Below are 26,403 nucleotides of genomic sequence, written 5' to 3' on the forward strand. Positions count from 1 at the left end.
TTTGTGTGTGTGTGTGTTTATGTATGTGTGTGCGTGAGTGTTTTGTGTGTGTGCGTGAGTGAATGAGTGTTTGTGTGTGTGTTTGTGCATGTGTGTACTTGAGTGAGTGTTTGTGCATGTGTGCGTGCATGCGTGCATGTGTGTATGTGTGTGTGTAGAGGGGAGGACAGGGTGGCCCACAAGGCCTTAATGCAGCATTGATTCCTGGTCCCTGAGAAAGCAGGCTCTCAATGGCATCTGTCAATGGGCTCTCTCAGGGTACGTTTTACTCAGACAGAGTACTTGCGACCTCACTTGAACTCAGCAGGGACGGTCCTAATCCGCTGGTCGCGCTTTTTTCCTTAATTTACGCTACTCGTTTCGCGAGTTTGAGGAGAGCCGCCATTTCTGTGGCATCCCGCCAGCGGGGGGGCTCTCTCACCTCGCGGTGCTCGAGAGCAATTAGCATCGACACAGAGACCGCTGGCAGCGTCAGAACCCTCATTGTGCTGTAGCTCAAGGACTCTGTCAGGTACAGCATGCCGCTGGTGTTCCTCCGTAGGGCAACTGCAACAGGAACCTGTCATCTCATTTACAGGAAGCCTTTAAACCCCCACCCCCCTTTCTATCCCACCCACCACTGCTTCCCAATCAACCACCCCCCCCCCCCCCTCCACCACTCCCATTTTACAGATTTTGCATGAGGACGGTGAAGGTTATGCTTTTCTTGGCACCTCTACTGTACATAGGTCAGGCTGTCTCACCAGACTAGTTTATACAGATCTAGTAAAGATCTCAGTCGCTATGCTATGCCTGGTCTGTGCCATGCTAAACCAGGCCATCTAGTCATTAATCAAGGTGTTGTAGAAACAGTCATCGATGTGTTTCCTGGGAAACCGTGATTGGGTCACCTCCAGAAGTGACCCGGGGTGATGGGGGGGATCTTGACTGTGAGGAGAACTTGAATAAAAAGGGGGGTTCTGCATGTCCATGTAGCTGTCCTGAATATGAACCCCCTCCCCGCACTTCTCACCCCTAATCTCCGCTCATTTCTACAGTAAATCACACAAAACCCAAAATATCATCTTTAAACATAATTACGCACAGATAATTACATGTGAGATAAAAGGCCAACTATTATGAATCTATGAAATTATGATGCTCAATTCTTTGCGTGTAGCAGATTTTCTATGTGTGAATAGGTGTATAGCTGAAGTGCAGTGAAAGGAACAAGTTTTGTGGCCTGTGGGGGCCGGGGGTGGGAGGTTAGGGGTGGCAGAAGGAGCTGTAGCTGAGACTTTCACAGCACATCAATAGATCCCCCCCCCCCCCTCCCCCCCACCATCAAACCCACCCCCACCGGGGCCGTCAGAGTTGACGGGCGCACGTCTCATCAGTTTAATTAGAATCTTCGATCCCCTCGCAATTAATTCCCTTCTACTCCGAGCCGGGAAAACAAACGAGCCGTTTCATCACCACTGGGGAGGGGAGGGGGTCAGTGAACCGATCAGGGGTGAGCGCAGGGCAGGCAGGGCCCCCGTTTGGGGCCGATGTCATTTGAGCCGGGGAGGTTCAGGACCACGGACAGCAGCAGCAGCAGCCGTGTCGCGCGCAGGCTGGCCCGTCTGAGTCAGGCCCGTCTGAGTCGGGCCCCCTGCTCTCATCACCCCGTCTCCAACCGCTCCGTGACACGCGCTCTCGTTACATGTGACCCCCCCCCCCCTTCCGAACGCAAACAGGTGAAAGGCAGACGAGGCTCAGTTTACAGGGCTACACGGGGAGGTGGGGCGGGGGGGGAGGGGGGAGGTTGTGTGTGGGGAGGGGGGAGACGATGCTCGTTTTACAGGGCTTCACGGGGAGGTGGGGAGGTGGGGGGGGGGGGGGGGGGTTGTGTGTGGAGGGGGGGCAGACGATGCTCGTTCTACACGGCTACACGGGGAGGTGGGGAGGTGGGGCGGGGGGGGAGGGGGGAGGTTGTGTGTGGGGGGGGGCAGACGATGCTCGTTTTACAGGGCTTCACGGGGAGGTGGTGAGGTGGGGCGGGAAGGTTGAGTGTGGAGGGGGGGCAGACGATGCTCGTTTTACAGGGCTTCACAGGGAGGTGGGGAGGTGGGGGGGGTGGGTTGTGTGTGGAGGGGGGGCAGACGATGCTCGTTTTACAGGGCTTCACGGGGAGGTGGCGTGGCGGGAGGCATGGGGCGTGGCTCCCCTGAGACAGAGAGAGAGCGCTGTGCCAAATGGCCTGGGCCTGCCGAGCTCTGCCGGAGGTCTGTTTCCCAGGTGCGTCCCACTGCAGCGAGCCAGCAGTGATCAGGAAGTGTAATTATCCCAGAAAACACGACCCCCACCAGCAAAGCCAGAGGCGCAGTTAGCTACCAGCAGGGGGTAGAGGGAACGAGGTCCCCCCCCCCGCCCCCCCCCAAACGGTGACCCCCCTCGTCCCCAGGCTCCTGGAGTCAGCTTTTCACTGTACTCTTCTCACCTTCACGTCGTAATTAGAACAATGTGTGTGTGTGTGTGTGTGTGTGTGTTTCCATTTGTGTGCGTGTCTGTGTGTGTGTATGTGTGTGTCTGTGTTTGGATGTGTGTATCTGTGTGTGTGTTCTTGTGTGCAGGTGTGTGCGTGTATGTATGTATTGTGTGTGTGTGTGTGTGTGTGTGTGTGTGTGTTTGTGTGTGTGTGTGTGTGTGAGTGTGTGTGTGTGCGAGTGTGTGCATGTATGCAAGTGAGTGTGTGTGAGTGTATGTGTGTGTGTCTGTGTGTGCGAGTGTGTGCGAGTGTGTGCATGTATGCATGTGAGGGTGTGTGAGTGTATGTGTGTGTGAGTGTGTGTGTGTGTATGTGTGTTTGTGTGTGTGTGTGTATGTGTGTTTGTGTATGTGTGTGTGTGAGTGAGTGTGTGTGTGTGTGTGTGTCTGTGTGTGAGTGAGTGAGTGTGTGTTTGTGTGAGTGTGCGTGTGAGTGAGTATGTGTGTGAGTGAGTGTGTGTGTGTGTGAGTGCGTGTGTGTGTGTGAGTGAGTGAGTGTGTGTGTGTGTGTGAGTGTGTGGTTGTGTGCGAGTGTGTGCATGTATGCATGTGAGTGTGTGTGTGTGTGTGTGCGTGTGTGTGAGTGAGTATGTGTGTTTGTGTGTGTGTGTGTGTGTGTGTATGTGTGTGTGTGTGTGTGTTTGTGTGTTTGTGTGAGTGAGTGCGTGTGTGTGTGTGTGTGTGAGTGAGTATGTATGTGACTGAGTGAGTGTGTGTGTGAGTGAGTGTGTGTATAGGGGAGCACAGGGCTGGTGACATGGCCCTGATGCGGTGTGGATTCCCGGGTCCCCGAGAAAAGCCGGCTGGCGTCAATGCCTTTACTGCGTTCGAGAGAAAATAAAACAAAGCGAGGCGCTGGTAATTCCCCACCTCTGCCGAGATCTCTGCGCGTCTCAAGGATTGCAGCCGCAAAGCCGCTGAGCCTGAATAAAAGTTATCTCCGCACTTCCGTCCGCCCGTTCTGCCGCCCGTCACTTTAATCACCGCCGCGCGCGCGGTGCCTCCGGGGTGAAATATTACTTCCTGGCAGCCGCGTTTTATAGGACGGGATCCGCCGCCGCCGCCGCCGCGCTCCGAGCTTTAAACGGGTCCCGGCGTTTCGGAAGACGCAGACCACAATCAGGTAGCGCGATGAGCAAGCCAACCTCCCGGGGAGAAGATTTTCACCAACACAACGCTCGCTGCTTATTCTAATGTATTTTCTCCCCGCGTCCCCGGTACAGCAGAACCCGTGTTGCTTACACAGTGAATTGTATATCAGGCGGGTTTCGGGACTTCGTTTCAGCGCCCGACAGCTCAGACTCTGCCGCTAGTTTTGTGCGCTTACGAGCTGTGTTTGAGGGGGGGGGGGGGGGGGCGGTGTTGGGCTGTGGGCGTGGCATTGGGAGGCGGTCTGGCTGTGGGCGTGCTTTTGGGAGGCAGCCTGGCTGTGGCCGTGCTTTTGGCAGGCGGTCTGGCTGTGGGCGTGGTTTTGGGAGGCGGCCTGGCTGTGGGCGGGGCCTACCCGAGAGCTTGTTGTGGTAGAGGAACTCCATCTGCAGCCGCTGGCCGGCTCTCTGGGCCAGCAGGTAGGGGGTGCAGTAGGTGGGGTCCCCCGTGGCGCACATCACATCCGCCCCGCTGAACACCAAGGACATGGTCTCCAGCACGTCCGACTGGACCACCGCCGCACAGAGAGCCTGGGAGAGTACACACGCACGCCGTCAGCGTCTGTGTGTGTGTGTGTGTGTGCACATACACACACGCGCACACCACACACACATATGCCACACACATGCACACGCATGAACATGCACACAGGCACACACACATGCAGACCACACACACACGCACACACACATGCAGACCACACACACATATGCCACACACACACATACACACAAACGCATATGCCCCACACACGCACACACACACACGTATGCCGCACACATGCAGACATGCACACACACACACATATGCCACACACATGCAGACACGCACACGCAAACACACACACACACACACACATGCCACACACATGCAGACACACACACGCACACACACACACACAGGTGAGGCGCACACCAATTCAGCAGGGCCCTGGTACAGATCTATTACTCCGCGAGTATCGAGGTCAGGCCAGATGTCTCCTCTCGCATGAATCCTAATGGGGCTTTCCCTGGAACAGATGGAAGAATGTGAATGTGTACAGTGGCAGGCCTGGGCGGGTAACACCACACCTATTTGTTTGATCAGGCCGCACAGGACGGCCTCGTGGGAGAGACACAGTGCACCGCGGCGTTCAGTCACGTCGCCTGACTCCCGCCACGTGATCCTTCCGGAACACTGCCACCGCCTGACGCTCTTCCTGCCGCCCCCCCGAGCCGCCTGCAGCCTCCATGAATGATACATTACAATTAAGAACTAATTGTTATTTAATTGTATTTGAAAAGGCACTGATAGACATTATTTATTTATTTATTTACTTATTCGTTTGTCTGTAGTTTGTTTGCTAATTTCATGTATTTATTTATTTGTTTGGTTATTTGTTTTGTTTATTTATTGGTTTGTTTGTTCGTTTATATAGTTTTCAGAAGCAGTGTAAATAACTTCCCAATTAGACATTTTTTGTGCAAACATGACCATGTCCTGGTGTATTGCCTGAATAACAAAATCATAATTTTATTATTTTTTTAAATGACTACTTCATTTAAAAACATACCTCAGTGTCCTGAGGGGCTCGGTGCAACAACAGCAACTCGAGGTCACGGCGTTCGAACCCGTTTCCCGTGCGGCTGAGCCAGGCCCGGCGCCCGAAATGCGAAATGATGGCGGTAAAGCGGAGTATCGACGCGCCCTCAGCCCTTAAGGCCGTTTGAGTGACGGTCCAGACAGACGGGGAGGCGGCCGCCCGTCCCAGCGCACCGGATCGCGGAGGCCCTCCTCCATGCTAACGGCCCCGCCGTCTCAGAGGAGGCCCCCGCGGTAAGCTTCCCGTCTGCAGGCCGCCCGCGGACCCCGGGGGGGGGGGGAGCAGGGATTAGCCCGAGCAGCAAACCAGCTCATTGTTTAAGCGCCTTTTTTCTCTCGCGCTTATTTATTTATCTGTCTGCGGCAGAGGGGGGCGGGGGGGGGTCCGGGGGAGTTTGGGACGGGGCGAGCCCTCTCTCGAAACGCGGCCGCCGTTTAAGCCCGAGCAGGAATGACGGTTCCCGCCGACCGAGGGGGGACGGAGCCGAGAGACAGATTCCGTCGGAGCGCGAGGAGATAAACGGCCCCGGAGAGACTCAGAGACCCCTGGCACACTGACGCTTTCTTTCATGCGCTGTCGTTATTTTCCCCTTTTAAAAAAAACGCACTACCTCACCCCGCGCAGATACATTCATCATCCTCTCCTCAAGCACCCTCCTCCAAAACTAAAACTAAAAATAAAAATAAAAATAAATAAATAAAATACCCCTTTTCCCAGCAGCGCTTGCTCTGACTCCCCAGAAAGGCCCTGGCAAACTCCCTCGAGTTAAGTCTGGGAGTCCGCCAACCCCGTTCGGGCTGAAACTGAGCAGCCATCTTTGTGTGTCGGAGCGCTCCTGTGTGTGTGTGTGTGTGTGTGTGTGTGAGTGTGAGTGTACATGTGTGTGAGTGTGTGTGTGAGTGTGTGTATGTGCATATGTGTAAGCGTGTGTGTGTGTGTGCCTATGTGTGTGCGTGTGTGTGTGTGTGTAAGTGTGTATGTGCATATGTGTAAGTGTGTGTGTGTGTGTGCCAACGTGTGTGTGTGTGTGTGTGTATATGTGTGTGTGTGTGTGTGTGTGCATGCACACGTTCCCCTTGCAGCATAATGCGAGGCGCCACCCTTTGATTCAGCATAATTTCATTATCTCCTTCACCCCGGCGATGACCTCCATAAGTTCCGGGCTCTAAAAAGGAGAAGGTGAGGGAGCCGCTCCCTGCTACCGGAGTCTGAACTGATGGGAGGTCATCGCGATACGACTCGGGGTGAATCCCATTTCAGTGCAGTCAGCTCGGGAAACTAAATTCAATTCATTAACCCAGAAATGCTCTTGGAACCTTTATTTCATTTCCATTCGTTTTAAATGCATTAATTGAATTTCAATGCAATTCCGATTCTTAAGTGTTCTTCGAGATCTGAAGAAGGTGCCGTAACATCAGTCTCCTCCATACATTAAACATGCTTTAGCTTAAAGCTCTTTGTGTTCCAGGCTTCCTTTATTTCTGAATAAGTCATCTGCAAAGCTAACCAGGTAAGGATTCCTTCTGTATATGATTATCCCGGATGTTAAGGTATCTTTCTCTTTACAGTACGTTGGCTGAAGCAGATCAGGTGTTACTTTTCTGAATTGAATGTGTTTCCTGAATTGACTGGAATGAAGTGGAATCGAACGCAATCATGATCACGGTAGGAATTTATTAAGGGGCTAGGGAGATTACAACTGGGAAATACTAATACACGGTGCAGTCTTTAAGTATTCGGACAGCGGAACAATATTGGTTGTTTTGGCTGTTTACTCCAGCTCATTGGATTTGAAAGAAAACAATGAATATGGGGTTGAAGAGCAGACTGCCAGCTTTAATTTGATATTTGATATTTATATCCATATCAGGTGCGTCGTGTAGGAATTACAGCCCTTTTATACATAGCTCCCCCATGCACATATACGTATATATATATAATGGACAGGTTAGCATCCAAATGAACAGGAGGCCTGTGGCAGTTTGAGCTGAATCAACTCACTGCAGTAAAATTCACACAGCCCTGGATGTGTTTCATTATTCATGCGCCGTACCCGCGATTCGGCTGAGTCTGTCCTATCAAAGCGCGGCGCTCTCACAACTCTGAAAGCTGAGAGATAGCTGACACACTCGCCCGCATTCTCTCCCTCTCCGCTAGCCCCTTCTCCCCGCACCCTTGAAACACTTCGCTCTTCTCTCCTTTTCCTCTTCAGAAGACGCGTTCGCACTTCCCGAGACACTCTCTCTCTCTCTCTCTCGCACGCGAGCTTGCGCGCACACACACACACGGGCACACACACACGCATTACTCACACACGCACGCATTACACACACGCTAACGCACAGACACACACTTGTGTGCACATGCCTACACACACGCGCGCACACACACACAGACACACACACACACACATGCATGCATACACAGACACACACTACTCACACACACACACACACATGCATACACACACACACACATGTGCGTGCACACACACACCCTTGCACATGCACACATACATTACACACACACAAACACATGTGCGTGCACACACCCACACACGCACACACACAAACACACACACACACACACACACACACCCAGGCGCTCTTGCAGTCACAAGGCTACCGCTTCCGTTGAGTCTCTCACTCCGGTTTTCCCACTTTGAAAACATTTCACTTTCTCTCCCTCTCCCTCTCTCCCTACCACTCCGTCTGTTTTTCTGTCTCTCCGTCTCCCTCCCCCGGCTTTCCCTCCCTCCCTCTCTGTCTCCCTCCCTCCCTCTCTGTCTCTGGGAAAACAATGAAAGGGATAATCTGTGATTGTGCTGACGCGAGTGGAAGCGCTCCCGCTTCGGAAGCCTTTTCGGCGCGGCCCTCCGGAACGTGCCCGGAATAACAAAGCAAATCACCTCAATCTCTCCCGCAATATTTTGATTAATTAATACGTGAACTCAGGAATCCTGCATCTAAATGCGTTAGTCATTTGCAAATATGAATTCCTCTGTGGGTATCGTGAATGTGCAGTTTGAATACATAAATAGACTTTTTGAGCTTTTCATAGAATGCTATGGAATTCTAATGTGGATTTTGTTTAAATAACTGCTATATGCTGCACTCGCAGTGATTGTGCGAAAGTATGTATGCAATGGAAAGTATAGGTACTATTTTATGGGGCGCAGTGACACTGGAATTTTACTGTTGAAGCAGACTGGACTGTACCTCGTTCAGCTGCTCTTGACTCGTGAAGCCAGCCAATGTCTTCGCATATATCCTGTCCTTGTACTTCTTGCGGAGGAGGATGGCTCTCTGCTCAGGCAATGCTTCCGGGTGCAGCGCGTCCTCTGGCGTAAGCCTGGCAGCCCAGAAGCTGTTGGCTTTTTTATTGCCCACATGCAGGTACAGCTGTGAGGAAAAGACAGGGTGAGATCCACAAAGATGAGAACACTCCAGGGTTTAACCCTATGAGGTGTTAGATCACAAATCGGTGATTAGAATGTCCTTAACTGAACATTCTAATGCTGATGTCACAATCACTGCTGGTAACTGAATGCAATTGAGTTCTAGAATGCAGACCTTAGAAGAAAAAAAAAAAAACACTTTTGAAAAAAAATTCCAAAAACACCTTAATGAAGAGAACATGTCATTCAGCCACTTATGAGTTCCCCCTGATAGAAAATCAACTTGAAATAGCTACCATTACTCCCATGTAATCCTTGTTGAAAAATATTAAGATCTCAATCAAATCACTTCTGAGTACACTCTGTGAAACCTCTCGGGTGGCTAAGTCTGAACAGACTAAGACACGCGTTTATAAAATATTCTTTTGGTTTGTATTTCCCACCTGCAGAACCACTTCAAAGTGCATAATAGCACATGCTGTTTACTACACACACGAGAAAACTGTTCATTAATATTTCTCAGGAGAGCAGTGTACAAATGACAGCACAATTGCTTGTTTGTACAACAATTATTATTATTATTATTATTATTATTATTATTATTATTATTATTATTATTCTATTTAAGGCTAAAATATAAATAGTAGTATGATATATACAGTTCAAAACAAAGGATAAATACTCAAAAATATTATGCAGATCAACATAGCTGAAACAGTTAAACCAGCACCAGTATAAAACACACTAAGCAGCATGTAGACGCATTAAGAAGAGTCACTAAAATGGGCGAAAGGCGAAAGTCCTTCGCGTGTGCTCTGCTAGCGCTTATTCAAATGGCATAAAATTGCGGCGCGCATGTGGATATTTCTGACTGCGGCACAGACGTTATGAAAACGCCTCGCGTGGGCGTTTTGACAGGGAGGCCGCGAGAGAAACGAGGGGGGAAAGAAAGAGGAGCCGCGGAATGTTGGAGAGGCATAATATGAACCATAACCTGCAGTGATGAGATCCGTCAAAAAAAAAACTCGCAGCACCTACTCCAGGCCTGAATGCAAGTCTTGTTTAAGGTGTTTGAAAAGCAGGGAACACAGATTTTTTGCCAGGAAAACAGGAGAAATTGTTTCCAGGATGACGGTGCAGAAAAAAATGGTAAATGGTAAATGGACTGCATTTATATAGCGCTTTTATCCAAAGCGCTTTACAATTGATGCCTCTCATTCGCCAGAGCAGTTAGAGGTTAGGGGTTAGGTGTCTTGCTCAAGGACACTTCGACATGCCCAGGGCGGGGTTTGAACCGGCAACCCTCCGACTACCAGACAATCGGTCTTACCTCCTGAGCTATATCGCTAGGACTGCTAGTATGACTCATACTTATATGAAACATCCAAGGAATGAAGTGAAGTCATACAGGATTGCAAGTAATACAATAATTAAATAAAATACTCTTATAAATATACAGCAGTGGTAACTTTGTATAAGTTGAAAAGTTATTGTTACGTTCATTAAGATCTAATTCAAATCAAATAGGTCACACTGTGCAACAAATACAGAAAGTATGATTTCGTAATGACCAAAAGGATCATTTACATCATGGTTTTCTGAGCATGCTCAGAGCAATTCTGGTCCCCAGTAATGGTCACTGGGTTGTACGTGTACAGGAACCGCAAGCATTCTGGCACCATGGAAGTGCAGGTTGCATGGGATTTCAAAAGGGTGGTGGATCAAATGTGTTGCCCTTCAGTACAATTTTATGTGCCAGATGTTTTTAGCCAAAGCTGCTTACAACAAGTGCATTTAGCATGGTAAACAAACATAAAAGCACTGCAACTAGAGACAGGCAAAGTTACAACCAAATAAGCACCACCATCAAGGAGCGTGGCTCAGTCAGAAATGGTGGACTTCCAGAAGTTTCTATAAAACATTCAGTGAGTCTGCCTCACCGACTGAGCGGGGAGGGTTATTTCACTGTCGGGGGACGACGGCGGAGGAGAGCCGGAGCCGAAACCGAAAAGCTTGGAGGGGCGGGACGGCCAGCTGGCGAGAAGACGCCGAACCGAAAGGCCAGGCTGTGATCACTGTCCGTCAGACGAGGAGAAAGGGGCGGTACCCTTCACAGGCTGATACGCCGGTGTGAGCAAATTCACAGCAACCAAAACCCAGTAAAGGCTGGGTAGAAGCAGTGCGGCAGGAGCGCATTTTGGAAGGCTACAGACCAGGTGACGCACACACATTCTGGTCCAGCTGCAGGCTAAGGGAGGTAGCTAAGCCGGCCAGCGAGGGGTTACAGTGGTTCACGTGTCCTCTCAGTGAAGCGAGGGGTGGGTTCTCCCGACGCTGTGAAGGGAGAACCTGTAGGACCGGGCGATTGCCACGTTGTCCCGGAAACCTCAGCCGGGCATCCAGGGTCACAGCAAGGCTGACAGTGGCTAAGCTTTTGACAGCGCCTGAGGTATTGATCAGCCAGGAACCCTCCTCCTGGGGGACAAGGAGCTGTGACTTATCCAATAAAGGCAGATGCGCAAAGACACTGGATGGGTAAATTTTGCAGTTACTTATGCGACGGGTTCTCTAACCGGGCCCTGGAGTGACCCCTCTGCATGCTGGTTTTGTTATAGCCAATCACTTGTTCAAATGAGATTTTTTAAAAGCAAGTGTTTTAAGTGCTTAAGTATTTTCGTTTGTCCTTAAACGTATTAGCACAGTGCAGATCTGGCTCATTGTCATTCAGATTCTTTTTATTCTTCATTTTCCGCAAACGATTTCATTTCAGCAACCATCTGTCTACACTTTCAGCCGCCGGAACCCCTCTGATTTAACTTGTCTGTCCATAAATTCACAAATTAAAAATGTAACCTACTCTAAAGGAGACATCTGTCATATAGCACATTAAAGAAAATGAAAATGCTAGATGATCTGACTGGCTTAAAGTCAAAATCAAATCCTAATAGCGATTTTGACTCATTGAGAGTGTTAAGTACAGGGGTATCCAATCGTATACATAATCAGGCAATGTACAGTAGGTGCCGGTTTCTGTTTTTGCCCAGCTCTATAACACCAGATTGTTCTTTAACCTTTGGTTTAGTAAAAGCAGCATAGATACTGCAGCCTTGAGGCAACAGGTTTTGAGTTAAAAAAGCAGTCACAATCCTTAAGTTAGTAAAATTGACACTTAATGTATTGCCCGCATGTAGAACTTGACAGCAACCTATTTTAAAGTACTTTTCCTTTTTAAAGTGTCTACCTAATTCTGGATTCTATTTAGATCTTCCTGAATTAGTTTAGTGGTCTCCGTACTGTTCGAAAAGCCTCAGAATTGTTTGCCATCTGAAAACTGGCATTCGCTACTAATGCACTCACAGAAGTCATTTTCTGTAAATAAGTAAGAGCTGACGTCTCAGAATTGGTCCATGGGGGACGCCCATGGACTAAATAAGATGTCATTCATAGTTATCCAGGCACACATAAAGATTGAAGGAACCGTTGTGTCCTACCTCTACAAGTTCATTACTCCAGATGCTGCTGTCCAACTTGAGGCTCCTAACTTGTGAAATGCTGGACCCCAAAAATCGGTGCTGACCTAGAAAAGCCAAAATATACAAATTAATGAATGTGTATATAGATATATATGTGTGTATATATATATATATATATATAGTATATATATATAAATATATAGATAAACGTTCATGTTGAACTCCAATTGGACCTCAGTGCTATGGTCAGTTGGCACCGAAATGATGAGACCCTTTGGCCAGGCACATAAGTTGAGCCCCCCCCCCCCCCCCCCCCTTGGAAATCCCCCACAGTATACCCTTAGCCACAACAGATCTTTATGCAAGGCAATGATCCCAAGTAAACTTCAAAATCAACCAAGAAATTGTTAACTGCCAACAGATTGAACCTATTTGTTCTTTGAAATGAAGCAGGTAGCAGGGCAGACTGAACGACATTACAAGATTCTTTATGGAGAAATGGCCAAAAAAATAAAATATGATAACTAATCTCATAAATTCAGTTAGTAATGGTATCTTCAATTGAGGGGAGGGTGCCTGCAATTTTTAGATTTAGCTTTTTGAAACAAAAAGGTTTTTTTTTCTTGATTTTTTTTTTCAAATTAAGATGTACTTGCACCATTCATTACAAATATTACATAATCAATGCTGTTTGCAGGTCTTGGTTTATTTTGGTATTTTTCAGAACCCCAGTCATTAATGTAAGACACAGATGAATAATGCATAGTAAGAGATCAGATGAACATGAATAAAAATATGCAGTGTTCTCCAGTTATACAGCGCAATTATGCAGCATAAATGTGAGAAAGTAATAATCAGGAAACCACATATTATTTGAGAAGCAATGACTACTGTTTATTTTTTTTAAATATAGGTATGTGTAACTTAAAGGCTTTATAGATTTCATATGAAGAAAGTGCTACTAGAGTTATATTAGTACAAGGCGCATAGTGTATTTGACTAAATGGTTTAGGGAAAAGAACTCCCATTGCTTTTTCAAGCTCACAACCCATCAATAACGGGAACAGAATAAAATTATATAATAATAAATAGTAGACATGACAAATCCAACTGAAGGGATGCACAAGTAGAATAAAAGAGGGACTGTACTGATGGTTAACATGAATAGGCATTTGGCCCTTGACAATTTTTATTTTTACCCTCATCTTCATGCAGGAGGTTCTCTGGTTGTGATTTTTGGCAGAGTTTCAACAACAAAGAAAAAAAAAAAGAAGTTCCGCACGCTACGGAAATTAGGCGATTCATCCAGCGACTTTCGCTTCATTAGCATTTTGAAAGAAAACAGTTTTCAGGACAATTAAAAGTTCTTCAGCGAGTTCTTTAATGCTCTTAAGCACCTTGATACCTTTCCGCGTTTCCTGGCAGTCATTACACCACTCCTTCCTTTGCTCTGCAGATGTCTGAGTTCCGCGGTTTCCATGGTTACCAATGCCCACACTAGAGGAATGTCGCTCTGTGCTGTGTTTGATTTAAGAGTTTATTGCAATTACATGCACAGAGCCAGCCATATATATATATATATATATATATATATAATTCAGTCGACAGTGCTTTTGAAATGAGAAAGAGAAAGAGGGACATCAGATATGACTTATAAATGTGAAATTGGATAGTCGGGAGAGCAGAAACTAACAGCCTCTTTTATGACATGTAATATTGAAGAGGATGAGTCGAGTTTCTAAGAACAAACAGGCTTTGAGAAGGCATTTCTGGCCAAGAGAAATGCTTAAAAAAACAGCTTACACAATAACACAGCATAAAGCAGAACAGATGAAAACTCTTAATATTCTTCTCACAAATCTTCCATTACTGGTCCGGTCTCCAGTCATTAAAGAAGAAAGACAATCTGGAATAACTGAATCATTAGGGCTCTCATTAGAGATTCCCCCATTCCTTTTTTGCGATGTTCCTTCATTGTGTGTGACACTGGCACCCTAATTAAAACAATTTCCTCCACCGATATTCATAAGCGAGCAATCTAATATGAGAAAAGTGTCTTCAAGAATAGGATATTCATTAAGCTATCCTAAGGAAGAGTCTTGGGTCTTCAATGTAGTATCTCCGTTAATTAAATAATTTATCCTTTCTCCGAGATCTTACAAATTGATAGTTACCAATTATAATAATTAAAGTACAATTTGCCAATGAAATGGAAACAAAAGCTTATCTGATTATAAATTATATATTTTTTGGTTTTTGTCTTTTGCCATGCCAAACTTATTAAATATTTAAACAGTATTATTATTATTATTATTATTATTATTAATGTTAAAATATCACAGATAAATTGTTATTATTATTATTATTATCGTTGTTGTTGTTGTTATTATTATTATTATTATTATTATTATTATTATTGGAACAACAGTGGTGACCAACAGATAGGTAACTGATGACTTTTTTTTTTTTGGTTACAGACTTGGTTGCTGATGGCAACCTTCACCACCATGCCCATCAGTAGTCTGAATATTTGTCCAACTAGGTCATATGTACAGGGCAGTGCACTGCTTTGACAGCAGCAAATGGGTTCTAAATCTATAAGTCAATCATGCTGGGGCAGCTGAAGCCTGTGTCTTTATAAAGCGTGGGGAAAGGATGGTCATACTTCACAGCGTACTGTTTGAGTATGTGGTACTTTTCCTGAGAGTGTGTGATGCTGACAGGAGTAGTGGATGGCAGAGATTCTCCGAACAGAACACATACAGACCCTCAGTGTGTGAGTGAGAGTGTGTGTGTATGTGCACACCACACATACACATGCACACACGCATGCGCACACGCACACACACACACACACAAACAAAGGGACTATATGTGTGTTCTGTTATTTATATATATATATATATATATATGTATGTATGTATATATATATTAGTACCCAGTTATAGTGTGGCGAGAATGTCACTGTTATCCATCAAGTCATTATCACCTTTTATTCTTACCGAAAATAGTTTGCTCATTTCACTGGTCAACAAGCTACTGATCCCTTAAGGGAGAAGGTTGTTGCAGCAGGACTCAATCTGGGCCAGGTTCTAATATTCATTCTCACTAATTCGACAATTAAGCAGCGAAGAAAGTAAGAATGTAAAACTGTGTTTACTTTACTTTAAACCCAGTTCTCAAGAGCCTCCTGGGTCTACCACAGAAAAAGACACACCGACACCTAGCGCACACTGTTTCTACACATAAGCCTGGCTCATCGCAGACTGACTCTGTATGCATTATGAGCAGGCGAGGCCCACATCAGCATATGTGGGATTTACTATGCAGCTGCCCTAGTCGAGATTCATAATTAACTGTTTCTCTGGGACAGCAAGGTTTTTTCCCTCGACAAATATGCAGCTCTTTGTACACCTGTAATGAACGTGCTAAAACTTAAAATGGATTTTATTTATTTATATATATATATTTTTTTTTTTTACTGAGTGCGCAAACGTTCAGTTGAATTCACTTACAGAATTCACAAACCTAATAAAGGTATGTCTTGTATTTGGCTTTAGATGTTAAGGCCTTCTGGAAAATGGCAGTCAGCAGCTGCCTTATGGGCACAGTCATACGTACCTAGTTAAACTATGAACTGAACACCATGAAAAAGATCATAACCATCTGCAGGTTAGAAGCCTGATGTCGATGCTGTGAATCTCCATTCAACCTTTTATAAATCCTAAATCATGTGTCATTACAGTCCATAGATAAAAATTAGCAACACAGCCAGACAGATCGATAGATAGATATACAGATACAGTAGATAGATACTATAGTTGTATAGTATAGATATTTGCATGTACTGATTTTTTTTTTTTTTTTGACTTACACAAAGTACACTTGTAACATAAACTCAGTTATACAGGTTGATATATTTTGTTAAGCAATATAGCTTATGTACTTTCTGAAGAGTGCATCGACACAATATTTTTTGGATATTTTTGTAAACGTTAACACTTCTTGCTGTGAATAACAGGGATGACAAAGTGTAGCATAATGTCAAGGGAACATGGCATGCAACTCCAAGGCTGTAGGTTGAATTCACTTCCTGAATTGCTTCATTAAATATCCAGCAATTTAAACGTGCTCGACGTACAGTAAAAAGAATTGAAGCTGTGTCAGTCACTCTAGGTTACAGCGTCTGCTCCATGCCGAAAAAAAAGCAATTTTTCACAAAAAAAAGAGCACAATGGCCACAAAGAAATAAAACCGGCAACCTCTGAGTCCCAATTCCAGTCCCCTAACCGCTATACTACACGGATGTGGCCCGGAGCACGTCACGTCGCATGGCTGCAGCAGCGCAACCGCACATCGCCAGCAGGAAGTCGCGCGGATTCCAAGCCGGGGTGTTTTTTTTTTTTTCTTTGTGTAAAGCTGTGCCATGCAGCCAAGCAGTGTTCTGGGAAGCAGTCGCATGTATCCCCACCCCCCCCCACCCCCCCCCACCCCACCCCCCCACAATTACGAGCAGTCAGGCACTGCTTTGTGTGAATCAGTTTCAGTCAGCCAGAGAAAAGACAGCATTACGGGCAGTTTTTAGCCTCCATTACCTGCGCACTTCTTACAGATGACGACCCCGAGATTGATGGAGGCCCACTCCGGCTGAGGGGAGAGGCAGTCCGCGCAGCTCCTGTTGGACCCGTTGAACCAGATCTTCTCGGCCACTTCATAATCTGAGAGGGTTTCGGCTATCGATTCCTGGGCCGCTTCAATCCACTCCCCCTTCTCCCTTTCCGATTCCGCTGTGAAGCTGTAACAATTGATTTTTTTATTTTTTTAATTTATTTTTTTATTTTTTTTTAAACTTGGTTATTGATTTGATTTTAGAGACCAATTAAACACTGGGAACAATTTGGAGGATTCACTTACCCAAGGCCTCTGAGTCACATCTTAGACTGAGAGAGAGACTGGGTGCGCGCATGAAAGCGTGAAAGCGTGCACGTGGGGACGAGTGCGTGTGTGTGTCTGCTTGAAGCATGACTCTTACAGTGTGTGTGTGAGTGTGTGTGAGCGTGTGTGAGCACGTGTGTGTACGTGTGAGAGTGTGCATGTGCCTGAACGTGTGTGTGTGCGTGTGTGTGTGAGCATGCACGTGTGTGTGCACGTATTTGTGCATGCATGTGAGTGTGCATGTGTGCATACACGTGTGTGTGTGTGAGCACATACACATGTGTGTGTGTGTGTGCACGCTTGCGCGCCTGTGCGCATGTGTTATTACAGAGCCATTTGTCCTTCATGAATTTGTCTCACTTCCTTAGCGTTTTCTCTTCTCCCAGTCACACTCGGGCTCTAACTGCTCTCCTAACCAAGAGTGCTCACAAATTGGGTGCCTGTCAGCCCATGAGAGAGTGTTGAATCAGAGTCTGGTTCTGGACCACTGTCACTTAATTCAGCCACACTTCACACATTAGGCCACTTTCGAAGAACTCCCGTCTGACAAATGAACACATCTATTACCGCGGATACCTTATGACTGACAGCCGGGAGATTCTTAAAGAATTTCACGGCGGGATCCTTCCCTGCTGAAAAACAAGGGTTACGGAAAGACGCCTATTATTTATGCGAGTAAAACAACCTGCTACCTCGCCGTCTAAATCATTATCCTCCATTAACTTAATGAGGACTGATTTATTAGGACGGAAATTATACTTCAGGCCTGGCTCCTGACAGTGGAGAGACCAACACGACAGCCATGAAGCTGACCAGTGTGACCAATGAAAGGGAGCGCATAAACGCCGCATTCGACAATCAGTAATGCTGTAACAACGCCCACAGGTGACAGACACATCAGAGCATGCTGGGAAGGAGGGCCAAGCGCATATTCTCATCTGAAGAGCTACTTGGGCTCCGTACTGGGGAAAAACACTGGCCAATTATTTTCCCAAATCCTTCAGCCCATTACCTTGAACATACACGGTGATATACATAACCGTATAATTGGCCTGATAAAGTCATTTGTTTTTAATTTGATAAACTGTGACGCCAAGTGACCAGTTGCGTTAATCGCCTCAGATAATCACCTGCCCTCAGCCTTCTCCTCGTTCTTAATCTGCTCAAGGCCAGGCACGGCCAGGCTTCGAGGGTTTATCTTCGATAAATGGCAGTGTACTTTCATGCATTATGTTAATGAAACAACAATCGGGGCACAGATGCTGTCACCGTGTCTTGTGTTACTGTCCTGGATGCCAAAATCATAAAAACGAAAATGAAAAAATTCTGTTTAGTGATGAAATAGTTCCCTCAGGTTTTTTTTAAGGTGGTCTGGTGACTACATCCCTCCACACATACTCAGTAAGCTTGTGTTTATCACACCCTGCTTTGGGCCCGTAGGCCCTACAGAAGTGGAATATACCACAATATATCAAAACAAAATATATTACCAAGCTCAGAAGATATATTGCAACACCTCACAATATATGGACAAATATACTAAATTGTCATTTACAGATATTACAAATATATTGTGAATTTACAATCAGTGGCCACTTTATTAGGTAAACCTGCTCATTAATGAAATAGACAGCTACTCCAAACAGTGAACCGTGTGACTGAAACTCAATACATAAAGCATAATGACATGAACAGGTTTAGATGTTCAACCAAACATTTGAGTGGGCAAGACGTGTGATCCGAAGACGAAGTGACGAAGAAAAAAGATAGCTCCAAATAGCAGCAGCCAATCACGGCGCTTCATCTGTGTTTGTGAGTAGATAAAATAGACCCAGGGAACAGGAAATAAAAGTTGACCAATCTGCGCTCAGCGTCATGTACGATGACCCACCCCACCCCCTGCCTCAGAGTGTCTGTGTCACAAACACGGAGGCGGCACAGTTGCCAGCCGGTACCCGTCACCGTGGCAACCGTAGGGCGTGGGCGGTACTTAGCCGGCCTTCAGGCTGCTGTCCTCGCTGAGTCGAGCAAGGGTCAGCTTCCTGCTTTTTTTCCAGCTGTTTTTTTTTTTTTTTTCAAGTTCTCTTCCTGGGCCCACAGCAATACCAACACCAGATGTTTTAATGCTGCAAAAAAACACTATCCGGAACTATCTGATGTGCCATATGTTTCGAGCAACTTTCACATCGGTTCAGTGATTTCATGGGGGAAAATTACAATATGCCCACTTTCGTTCAAACACAAAGCCGCATGGTGTGAGAAGGGGAGCTCTGGATCCTCTGAATAGCCAGCGCAATACGGTTGTGATATGATAATTACACATTTACAAAAGTACAGCGATGCTAACCAACCTGCTTTCCCTTCACGCTGAACAATGGCAGTTATAACACCGACATATGGCGGTGCAACTAAAAAAAAAAGTCTGTTTTACATAGCCTCTCTCCATGCAGGGAAGCGAACAACACAGATCGATGCGTTTTTAATCATAAATAAAGGTAGGCACGAATTTGCACAAAATAAAACATCTACTACTAAAATTCCATTGTGTAAGGAACAAGATGGCAGCATGTCAGTCTTTGTCTGAGTTTGCAGTCCAGTGTTTATGTTTGTAAGGCAATTTTACTACTATACTGCATCAACATTACACAAATTGTTTTAAATTACAGGCAGAAGAAAAGCTCTTTTTATATATTGAAAAGTTAGGCTTGATACATTTTGATTTTGGCTTGCTGAATGCAACTCTACTGAACACTTCAGCCACAGGACAAGGCCTAGCAAATGGGCACTTGAAGTGTGATAAAGACTGCAAAGAAAAATCTTGTGGATTATATGATATCAAATTGCCACTGTTTGCCAGTTTAAGTGGCATAAGAGTGGCTTCAGAGCCTCTCCTTGGAGCTGTCTCTGATCAGCTAGACCCCCATCTCCCAGCCCCTGTTCCACGGTCAACATTCTCCAAGGCTGCCTACCGATGCTGACTACCAACGAGTCCGGTCTGCACAGCAGCAGAAGCTGTTCCCGGTCATCTGAATCTCCATTCTACCAGCATGACACGGCACTTTGTGAGCAACTGGCAACCCTCGCCTCGTCAACCTGGATCCACACAGCATCTACCTGCGATCCAACACCGTGTCTGGCAACCTGTATAGCGCGGGACTGGAAATCCGCCTGAAGTCTGCCTGGCAACCCGCTTTGGGCGCATCTGGCAACCCGTGGGTGTTTGAGCTCACAACCCAGAATAGTGAATCGAAATACACAGTTACTCTACTGGTAATATAATGTCTGCTCACTGTCTGTAATGAGTGTGGTGAGTGTGGTGAGTAGTTCCAACCACAAGCGATTATCGCAGATAATCTCCCCTACGACCGTCATGGACACAATGATTCATGACAATCGTGCCCTGTGTGTCATCAGGCCACCCAACATTTCAGAAATCCTAAACCATCTTCATAGTTTGTTACTTTGTGGACAGATCAAATAGAATATAAGTGATGTGTAAGGACCCTAAACTGAGATGTTAAATTGTTTACTGTTACAGTTATCCAGAAATGTTCAAAAAATTCCCTGCCCTGACTCATGTATGAAATGTTTGGAAACTCTGTCACACTGAGTACATTGGGTCTGGGTCTAGCACATTTTAAAGTTCCTAGTTTAGTTCTGAAAATGGATCTGATTGGGATTTGGGCTGAATCAACTGATGGTTCAGCAAGTCTGTTCCTGATAAAGATGTATGTCTTGCATTGACAGACCCAAAAGCGGAGGAGGTGTAGTTATGTATGCTAAAGCGTATGGAGGACCAAAAATGCCAAACTTTGTTTACCTGAGGTCAGAAGGTACAGCAGTTAATGTTCTTAAGACCTGAGAGACTGTGGTCATTGTGGTTATTTCTGTACTTAGGTCATTGAGGAATAACTACACGCCCTATTAAGAAGCAAAAATCTGACTGCTATGTGTCAACCATGACTGAAAATTTAAATAACCTTCTCAAATTTTGGAAAGCAATCTAATTCCGAAATGAAAACTGTAATTATGAATTACCGCCATATATTACAAAGGGCATCGAAAAGGTCACTGATAGCTGAAATGCTCATCTGCTTCAGTGAGCATTTTGTTTCCTCTGGTTTTCTCTTTAAGGCTAAAATCGGCAATCGGGCACTTGGTGATGTAAATGAGAGAATAGGACAAAGTTTTTGTTTCCCCCCCCTTTTCAGCAGCTGGTCCGGACAATATGGATCGTCATCTTTTGAAACTATCCGCTGATTTTTATCACTGAGACCCTAACTTGTCCCTACCACACTCTTGAATTGAATGTCAGTATGGAAGTCAGTGTATGGAAATTCGCCTTTGTTCTGCCCTTATTAAAAGGAGAACAGTCAAATCTGAATAACCGCAGGCCTATTTCCAAGGTTTTCGGTTTTTAAGGTTTTAGAGAGAATGGTGTGTGATCAGATCAAGGCATTTTTAAGAGACAACAATTTCAGCTGAGTACCAATAAGGTTCTAGCATAGCACCGCTACTGCAGCAATGAAAGTGGTTAATGACGTTATCAATGCTCTGGATGAGAAGCAACACTGTGTCGCCCTTTTTATTGATCTGTCAAAGGCATTTGACACCATTGATCATGACATCATGCTACAACGATTAGCCAATATAGGTTTATCTGACCTGGCAGTTTATTGGTTCAGAAACTACCTTGGCTTTCAGATAGAACATACACTTTGATGGAAAGACATCCGGGGCTATATTTACTAAGCATGCAACAAATTATTGTCATGGCCACAACATTCTGTATAATAGAATTTTTTATTTTTTATTTGGGTGAAATATCCCTTTAAATTGGACTTATTCTGGCATGGAAACAAACTGAAGTTAAAAACTCAATGCTGATGTGTCCCCATGTGCCTACCATCTCCATAATCATCTCTCAACTTTTCAAACAGGTGACTGTTCCTAAATATGAAGAAATCACGTGTGCATTTGCAAGCACATTTGTGATGGTATTCCAGCAGTCGCACACAAACTTGATGTTTTTTGAAATATGTGTGTGCTTTCTGTTTCTGCACACATGCTCATTAGCTGATGGGGGTATCAGCTGAACATGTGTGCAGTCAAAAGCGTCTAGCACATTTAGGGAAATTAGCGACGGTATAAAATCCCCATTTGGTTTCCAGAAGGGCCTCTCGCTTGTTTGGAAATGTGATGCAACGGGACATTCGATGGAACATAGCTTTCAGAATCAGTGACAGCGCATTTGAAAAATCGGCCTGTGAAATGCCAGCTAATGTCATGATTGTGAGCCGGAATGACCCGGAAGCCAGGAAATGCAGCGTGGAAAGGAGTTTAGTCGCTGCAGGGACACAGTGGCTTTGTTCTACCGTCGGCTCCGAGATCACCTCCAAGCTCATCCATTAACGAGCATGGCAGGACTCGAGAGCCAGTACGTAATTCTCACATTCTCCTCCGATATGCCGAAAAGCGATACTTAAATTTAGAAAGACTCTCTCCACACACAAACATGGCACACTGACGGTCTCCTCCTTCTAAGAATGGCCACAGCCGCCATGCCGTTCTTGTGCCGGAAAGAAGTTAACATCTCCTTTTCCCAGACCTTAAAAAACAGAGGAAATTACCTTTGCTGCAACGGCCACCAGCCAAGCTAAACCAGCTGTGGAGGGGTATATGTATAAACCAAAATACACAATTGTTAGGAACGCCACTTTTCTCTCATTTTACCAGTGCAAGCCTCTGGTGCAGCACCTTAGTAAATACAAACAAACACTTTTTTTTTGTCTTGTTAGCATCTATAAAAGCTCCACAAATCCTTAGTAAATATGGCCCTTTATACTTGTGTACAGAAATGGGTGCCACAGGACTCGGTCCTTTATGTACAATTAATATAAACCATGCTGGCAAAAATACCGGTTTTCATTTTTATGCAGATGACACAATCATTTACTCTTTACTGCTTTTAATACCATACAGGTTCTGCTGTATCGGCTGAAGCTTATTATAAATTATATTATTATAAATGTTGCCAAATCTAAGTTGATATTCTTCACTAGGTCAAAGGAAGAGCCACAGACACTACATCATACAGTTACCACACAGAACAAACCAACTGAATGAGTGACAACTTATTAAGTTTCACATAGATTCCCTTGTGAAAAAGCTTAGGCTTAAGCTGGGTTTTTGTTTCAGAAAGTCCTGTTTATCTTTCCAGGTGATAGGCTTAATTTACAGGAGCTTGTATCACCAAATGATTGTAAAGCAAGGATTAAAGTTATGGAGGAAAGTTGAATTTGTAAATACTTTGACCCTTTGTTGGACCACATGCTTAAACTGTGGTTTAAACATTGTGTAACCAGATGTGAAACTTAGAAAATTGTTATTTGCTTTTATGTTAAATATAATGTTGTAGTGTCCAGTGTTGCTTTCTTGGCCAGGCCTCTCTTGAAAAAGAGATTTATAATCTAAATGAGACTAACCTGGTTAAATAGAAATAAATATTAAGAAATACGCAATGGCAAAGAACTACATATTTCATAATGATATTGATTTCTCTCAAGTAATTAAATTAAGTGATAAAAATGAGCTTTAGCAAAGCCCAGCACAGCCTTTACAAGCACTGTGGGGTTAGAGTTTACCTCAGTGTCGTACAGATATCCTATTTGGTACAAATTTCCAATTATATACAGCGTGTCGTAAAACTGGAATATAACTCACGACGGTTAGCGCAAAGACAAACAGGTCGATTCAATATTCGAAGTTGGAAACAAAAAAAAAAACTTTAGACAAAGCGCAAGGGCTGAAACAAGGGGAAGACTGAGAACAGACAGAGCATCATCTCGTCATCACCTCGTCAGTTAATGTAAGCGGTTTTGATTTTAAGCACCGCGTCGATCAACGTTCCTAAAGGCCACGCACTGAAGAACACCGTACTATACCATTTTACTCAGATGCGGAAGATGAGGCGTTCGCACGACGTTTCCCCATCCGTAAAAATGACATTAAATGTAAATACACGCGTTTATTTATTAAGTTAATAAATAAAACACCTTTAAAAAAAAAAAAAAAAAACAGTCGTTTATGAAATTATTCATCGCCTCAAACTTTTTCTCCCACTTCAATAGCGACGGAGGGGGACATAAAAATATATATTTTTTAAAAAAACACATGGGTGCTGATGGAATCTGATGTGTGGGGTGGGGGTGGTGTGGAGTGGGGTGGGATGGGGTGGGGGGGGGTGCAGTTTCTCGCTGCCATTTATTTTTTCACTGGGTTTTTAAGGCAGTCGCACATCCGCATTATATCCGGGAGGTGTGGAATTTTTATCATTCTTTCATCGCGCGTGTATTTTGAGTCCGCGGAGCGTTTAAGCGTAATTCACGCCGCATCCATTACGGAGCCGGGACTGCACTTTATTGGAGAATGTCACGCTGTGAAAGCGGACGGCGGTGACACCTTTTTTTTTATGGTGGCTTGCAGTCATCGCGCACGCGTAGGCAGGGCTCTAGATTACCGAGACAGCCCCGCCGCTGTGTTTATTTAGTGCCTTAATATTAATCTGACATCACACGGCTTGGTCATCGGCATATTTTTGCATGAGAAAATCGAAAGCGACCTGGGCTCTGATTTTTTTTTTTTTTTTTTTACGTCGCTTTCTGCGTCCAAAATACTGGGTGGTACATGTGCGATTCTGGTCAAGAGGTTTTTTGTTCTCGCAATAAAATCACCCAGGGCACCAAGCAAGGGGAGCCGCGTCATTAAACGACTCCATCTATAAATGAAGCGTTGAGTATCAATAAAAACAAGCGAATCTAAGCCGCCCTCAAAGACCAGGGCAGGAAACCTCTGGCAGAGCATAAGAAAAGATGTTGAGTAAATAAACACTCAGAGCACATATCTGGTGCGTATGCAACAATTATAAAGCACATGATATTTTTATTTGCCCATGCTGAGCAAAGTTTACACATTAGAAATAGGACATCATCCATTATTTAGATTATATGAGGCAAATAGGTTCAGTACCTTGCCAGATGACACAAAGGCAGTGCCCCATCTAGGATTTGAACCTGCAACCTCTCAGTTAAAATCACAAGTAGGTGCCTATTATATTGCTCTGCCACCCATGAGTGCCAGTGAAACACAGTGCATGTGCACTGGGTACATGGCTCTCTAGTACCTTGTGACTGTTTCAGCGCCTCTAAAATGGCGAGAGACAAGAGCATCTCCATCGCTGGAGGATCCGGAGGGTGAAGGGCGCGTCACCGGTTGACATTTCCGACGTCCCTTCTGCTCACGGGCTGGCGGGAGACGCCGCGTCCCCGCCACCTCCACAAAAAACACTCCTCCGGCAGGCGAAGAGGAGAGCAGGCAGTCGGGATCGGGTCACAGGCGTAATGGAGCACCTCTGGCAGGTGGCACGTCCCACGCAATACCAAGAAATGCCTGGTTTGTCTCCTCCAATAATCAATGCGTCCCTGAGAGAAATGTGCTCTTTTTCGGGACAGTAGGCAGTCGCATCCTGCTCGGCGAGAAACACACCAGCGGCGAGGTTTCGCTGAAGGAACGCGCTCACATTCACAATGCCTTTTCCAAGCCTGCCATAAATTAGCAGCTGAGATTGAACTGTCCTTAGTTAAATACAATCGTGTATTGGGAAATGGTGTCTTTTACAATAGCTTTCCAACCTGAGTCAGTTTTTTTTCCTTGTGAGTAGTTTACAGCTTCAGAGGTGAGTTGTAAAGTCGATGGACCACCACTTGGTACTTTAACATTTTTTGATTAAGAATCATAACGAATACATTCGATAATGTGTGCCTTCAAAACATTGGCTGCTCATGAAAGTCAATTGACTGAAATTCTAGAGACCATTAGAAACAAACTGTCGCTAGATAACAGAAAGTCATCAGCAGTATTGGTTAACTAGGCTCTTGTGAATGGTGTTTATTAGCCTCGCTAGTGATCCATAAAGCGGCAATGTTGTCTTACATAGAACATAATCTTGGTTTTCTTCATCAATCAGTAGTTCCTTAGAGTCCACAGAGGCCATACTGATTTAATTGTCAGAGCTCACATTCTGTAATGGAACGTGTACCCTACAGTCACTACACCAAGGTTACGCCCATGGTTTGGGTGGAGTTTGCAAACAAACTGTAAAAAACACAGGTCTGTAAAGAAAATACGCCTGGTAAAAACACGGGAAGCCTGAAAAGCAATGTCCCTCCTGTTTAGCACTGCTTCATATCTAAATTGGATGTTTTATTGTTTTGTGTGTGTATGTGTATGTGTGTGTGTGTGTGACTGTGTGTGTGTGTTTGTGTATGTGTGTGTGTGTGTGTGTGCGTGCATGCGTTGGG

General features: G+C 45.2%; 1 protein-coding gene across 1 annotated transcript in view; it reads right to left on the bottom strand.

The window, feature by feature from the left end:
* The window catches only part of zmp:0000000660 (arf-GAP with Rho-GAP domain, ANK repeat and PH domain-containing protein 2), a 126,263-nt gene that overhangs the window by 52,072 nt on the left and 47,788 nt on the right, over positions 1 to 26,403 (bottom strand). The window contains exons 11-14 of the mRNA XM_035427678.1: positions 16,705 to 16,904; positions 12,128 to 12,213; positions 8,458 to 8,640; positions 4,013 to 4,187 (exon numbers count right to left, since the gene is read on the bottom strand). Of these exons, the coding sequence (XP_035283569.1) occupies positions 4,013 to 4,187; positions 8,458 to 8,640; positions 12,128 to 12,213; positions 16,705 to 16,904 (644 nt within the window). The remainder of the gene's footprint in view (positions 1 to 4,012; positions 4,188 to 8,457; positions 8,641 to 12,127; positions 12,214 to 16,704; positions 16,905 to 26,403) is intronic.

Source organism: Anguilla anguilla, chromosome 7 (assembly GCF_013347855.1).
Source record: "Anguilla anguilla isolate fAngAng1 chromosome 7, fAngAng1.pri, whole genome shotgun sequence".
NCBI lineage: Eukaryota > Metazoa > Chordata > Actinopteri > Anguilliformes > Anguillidae > Anguilla > Anguilla anguilla.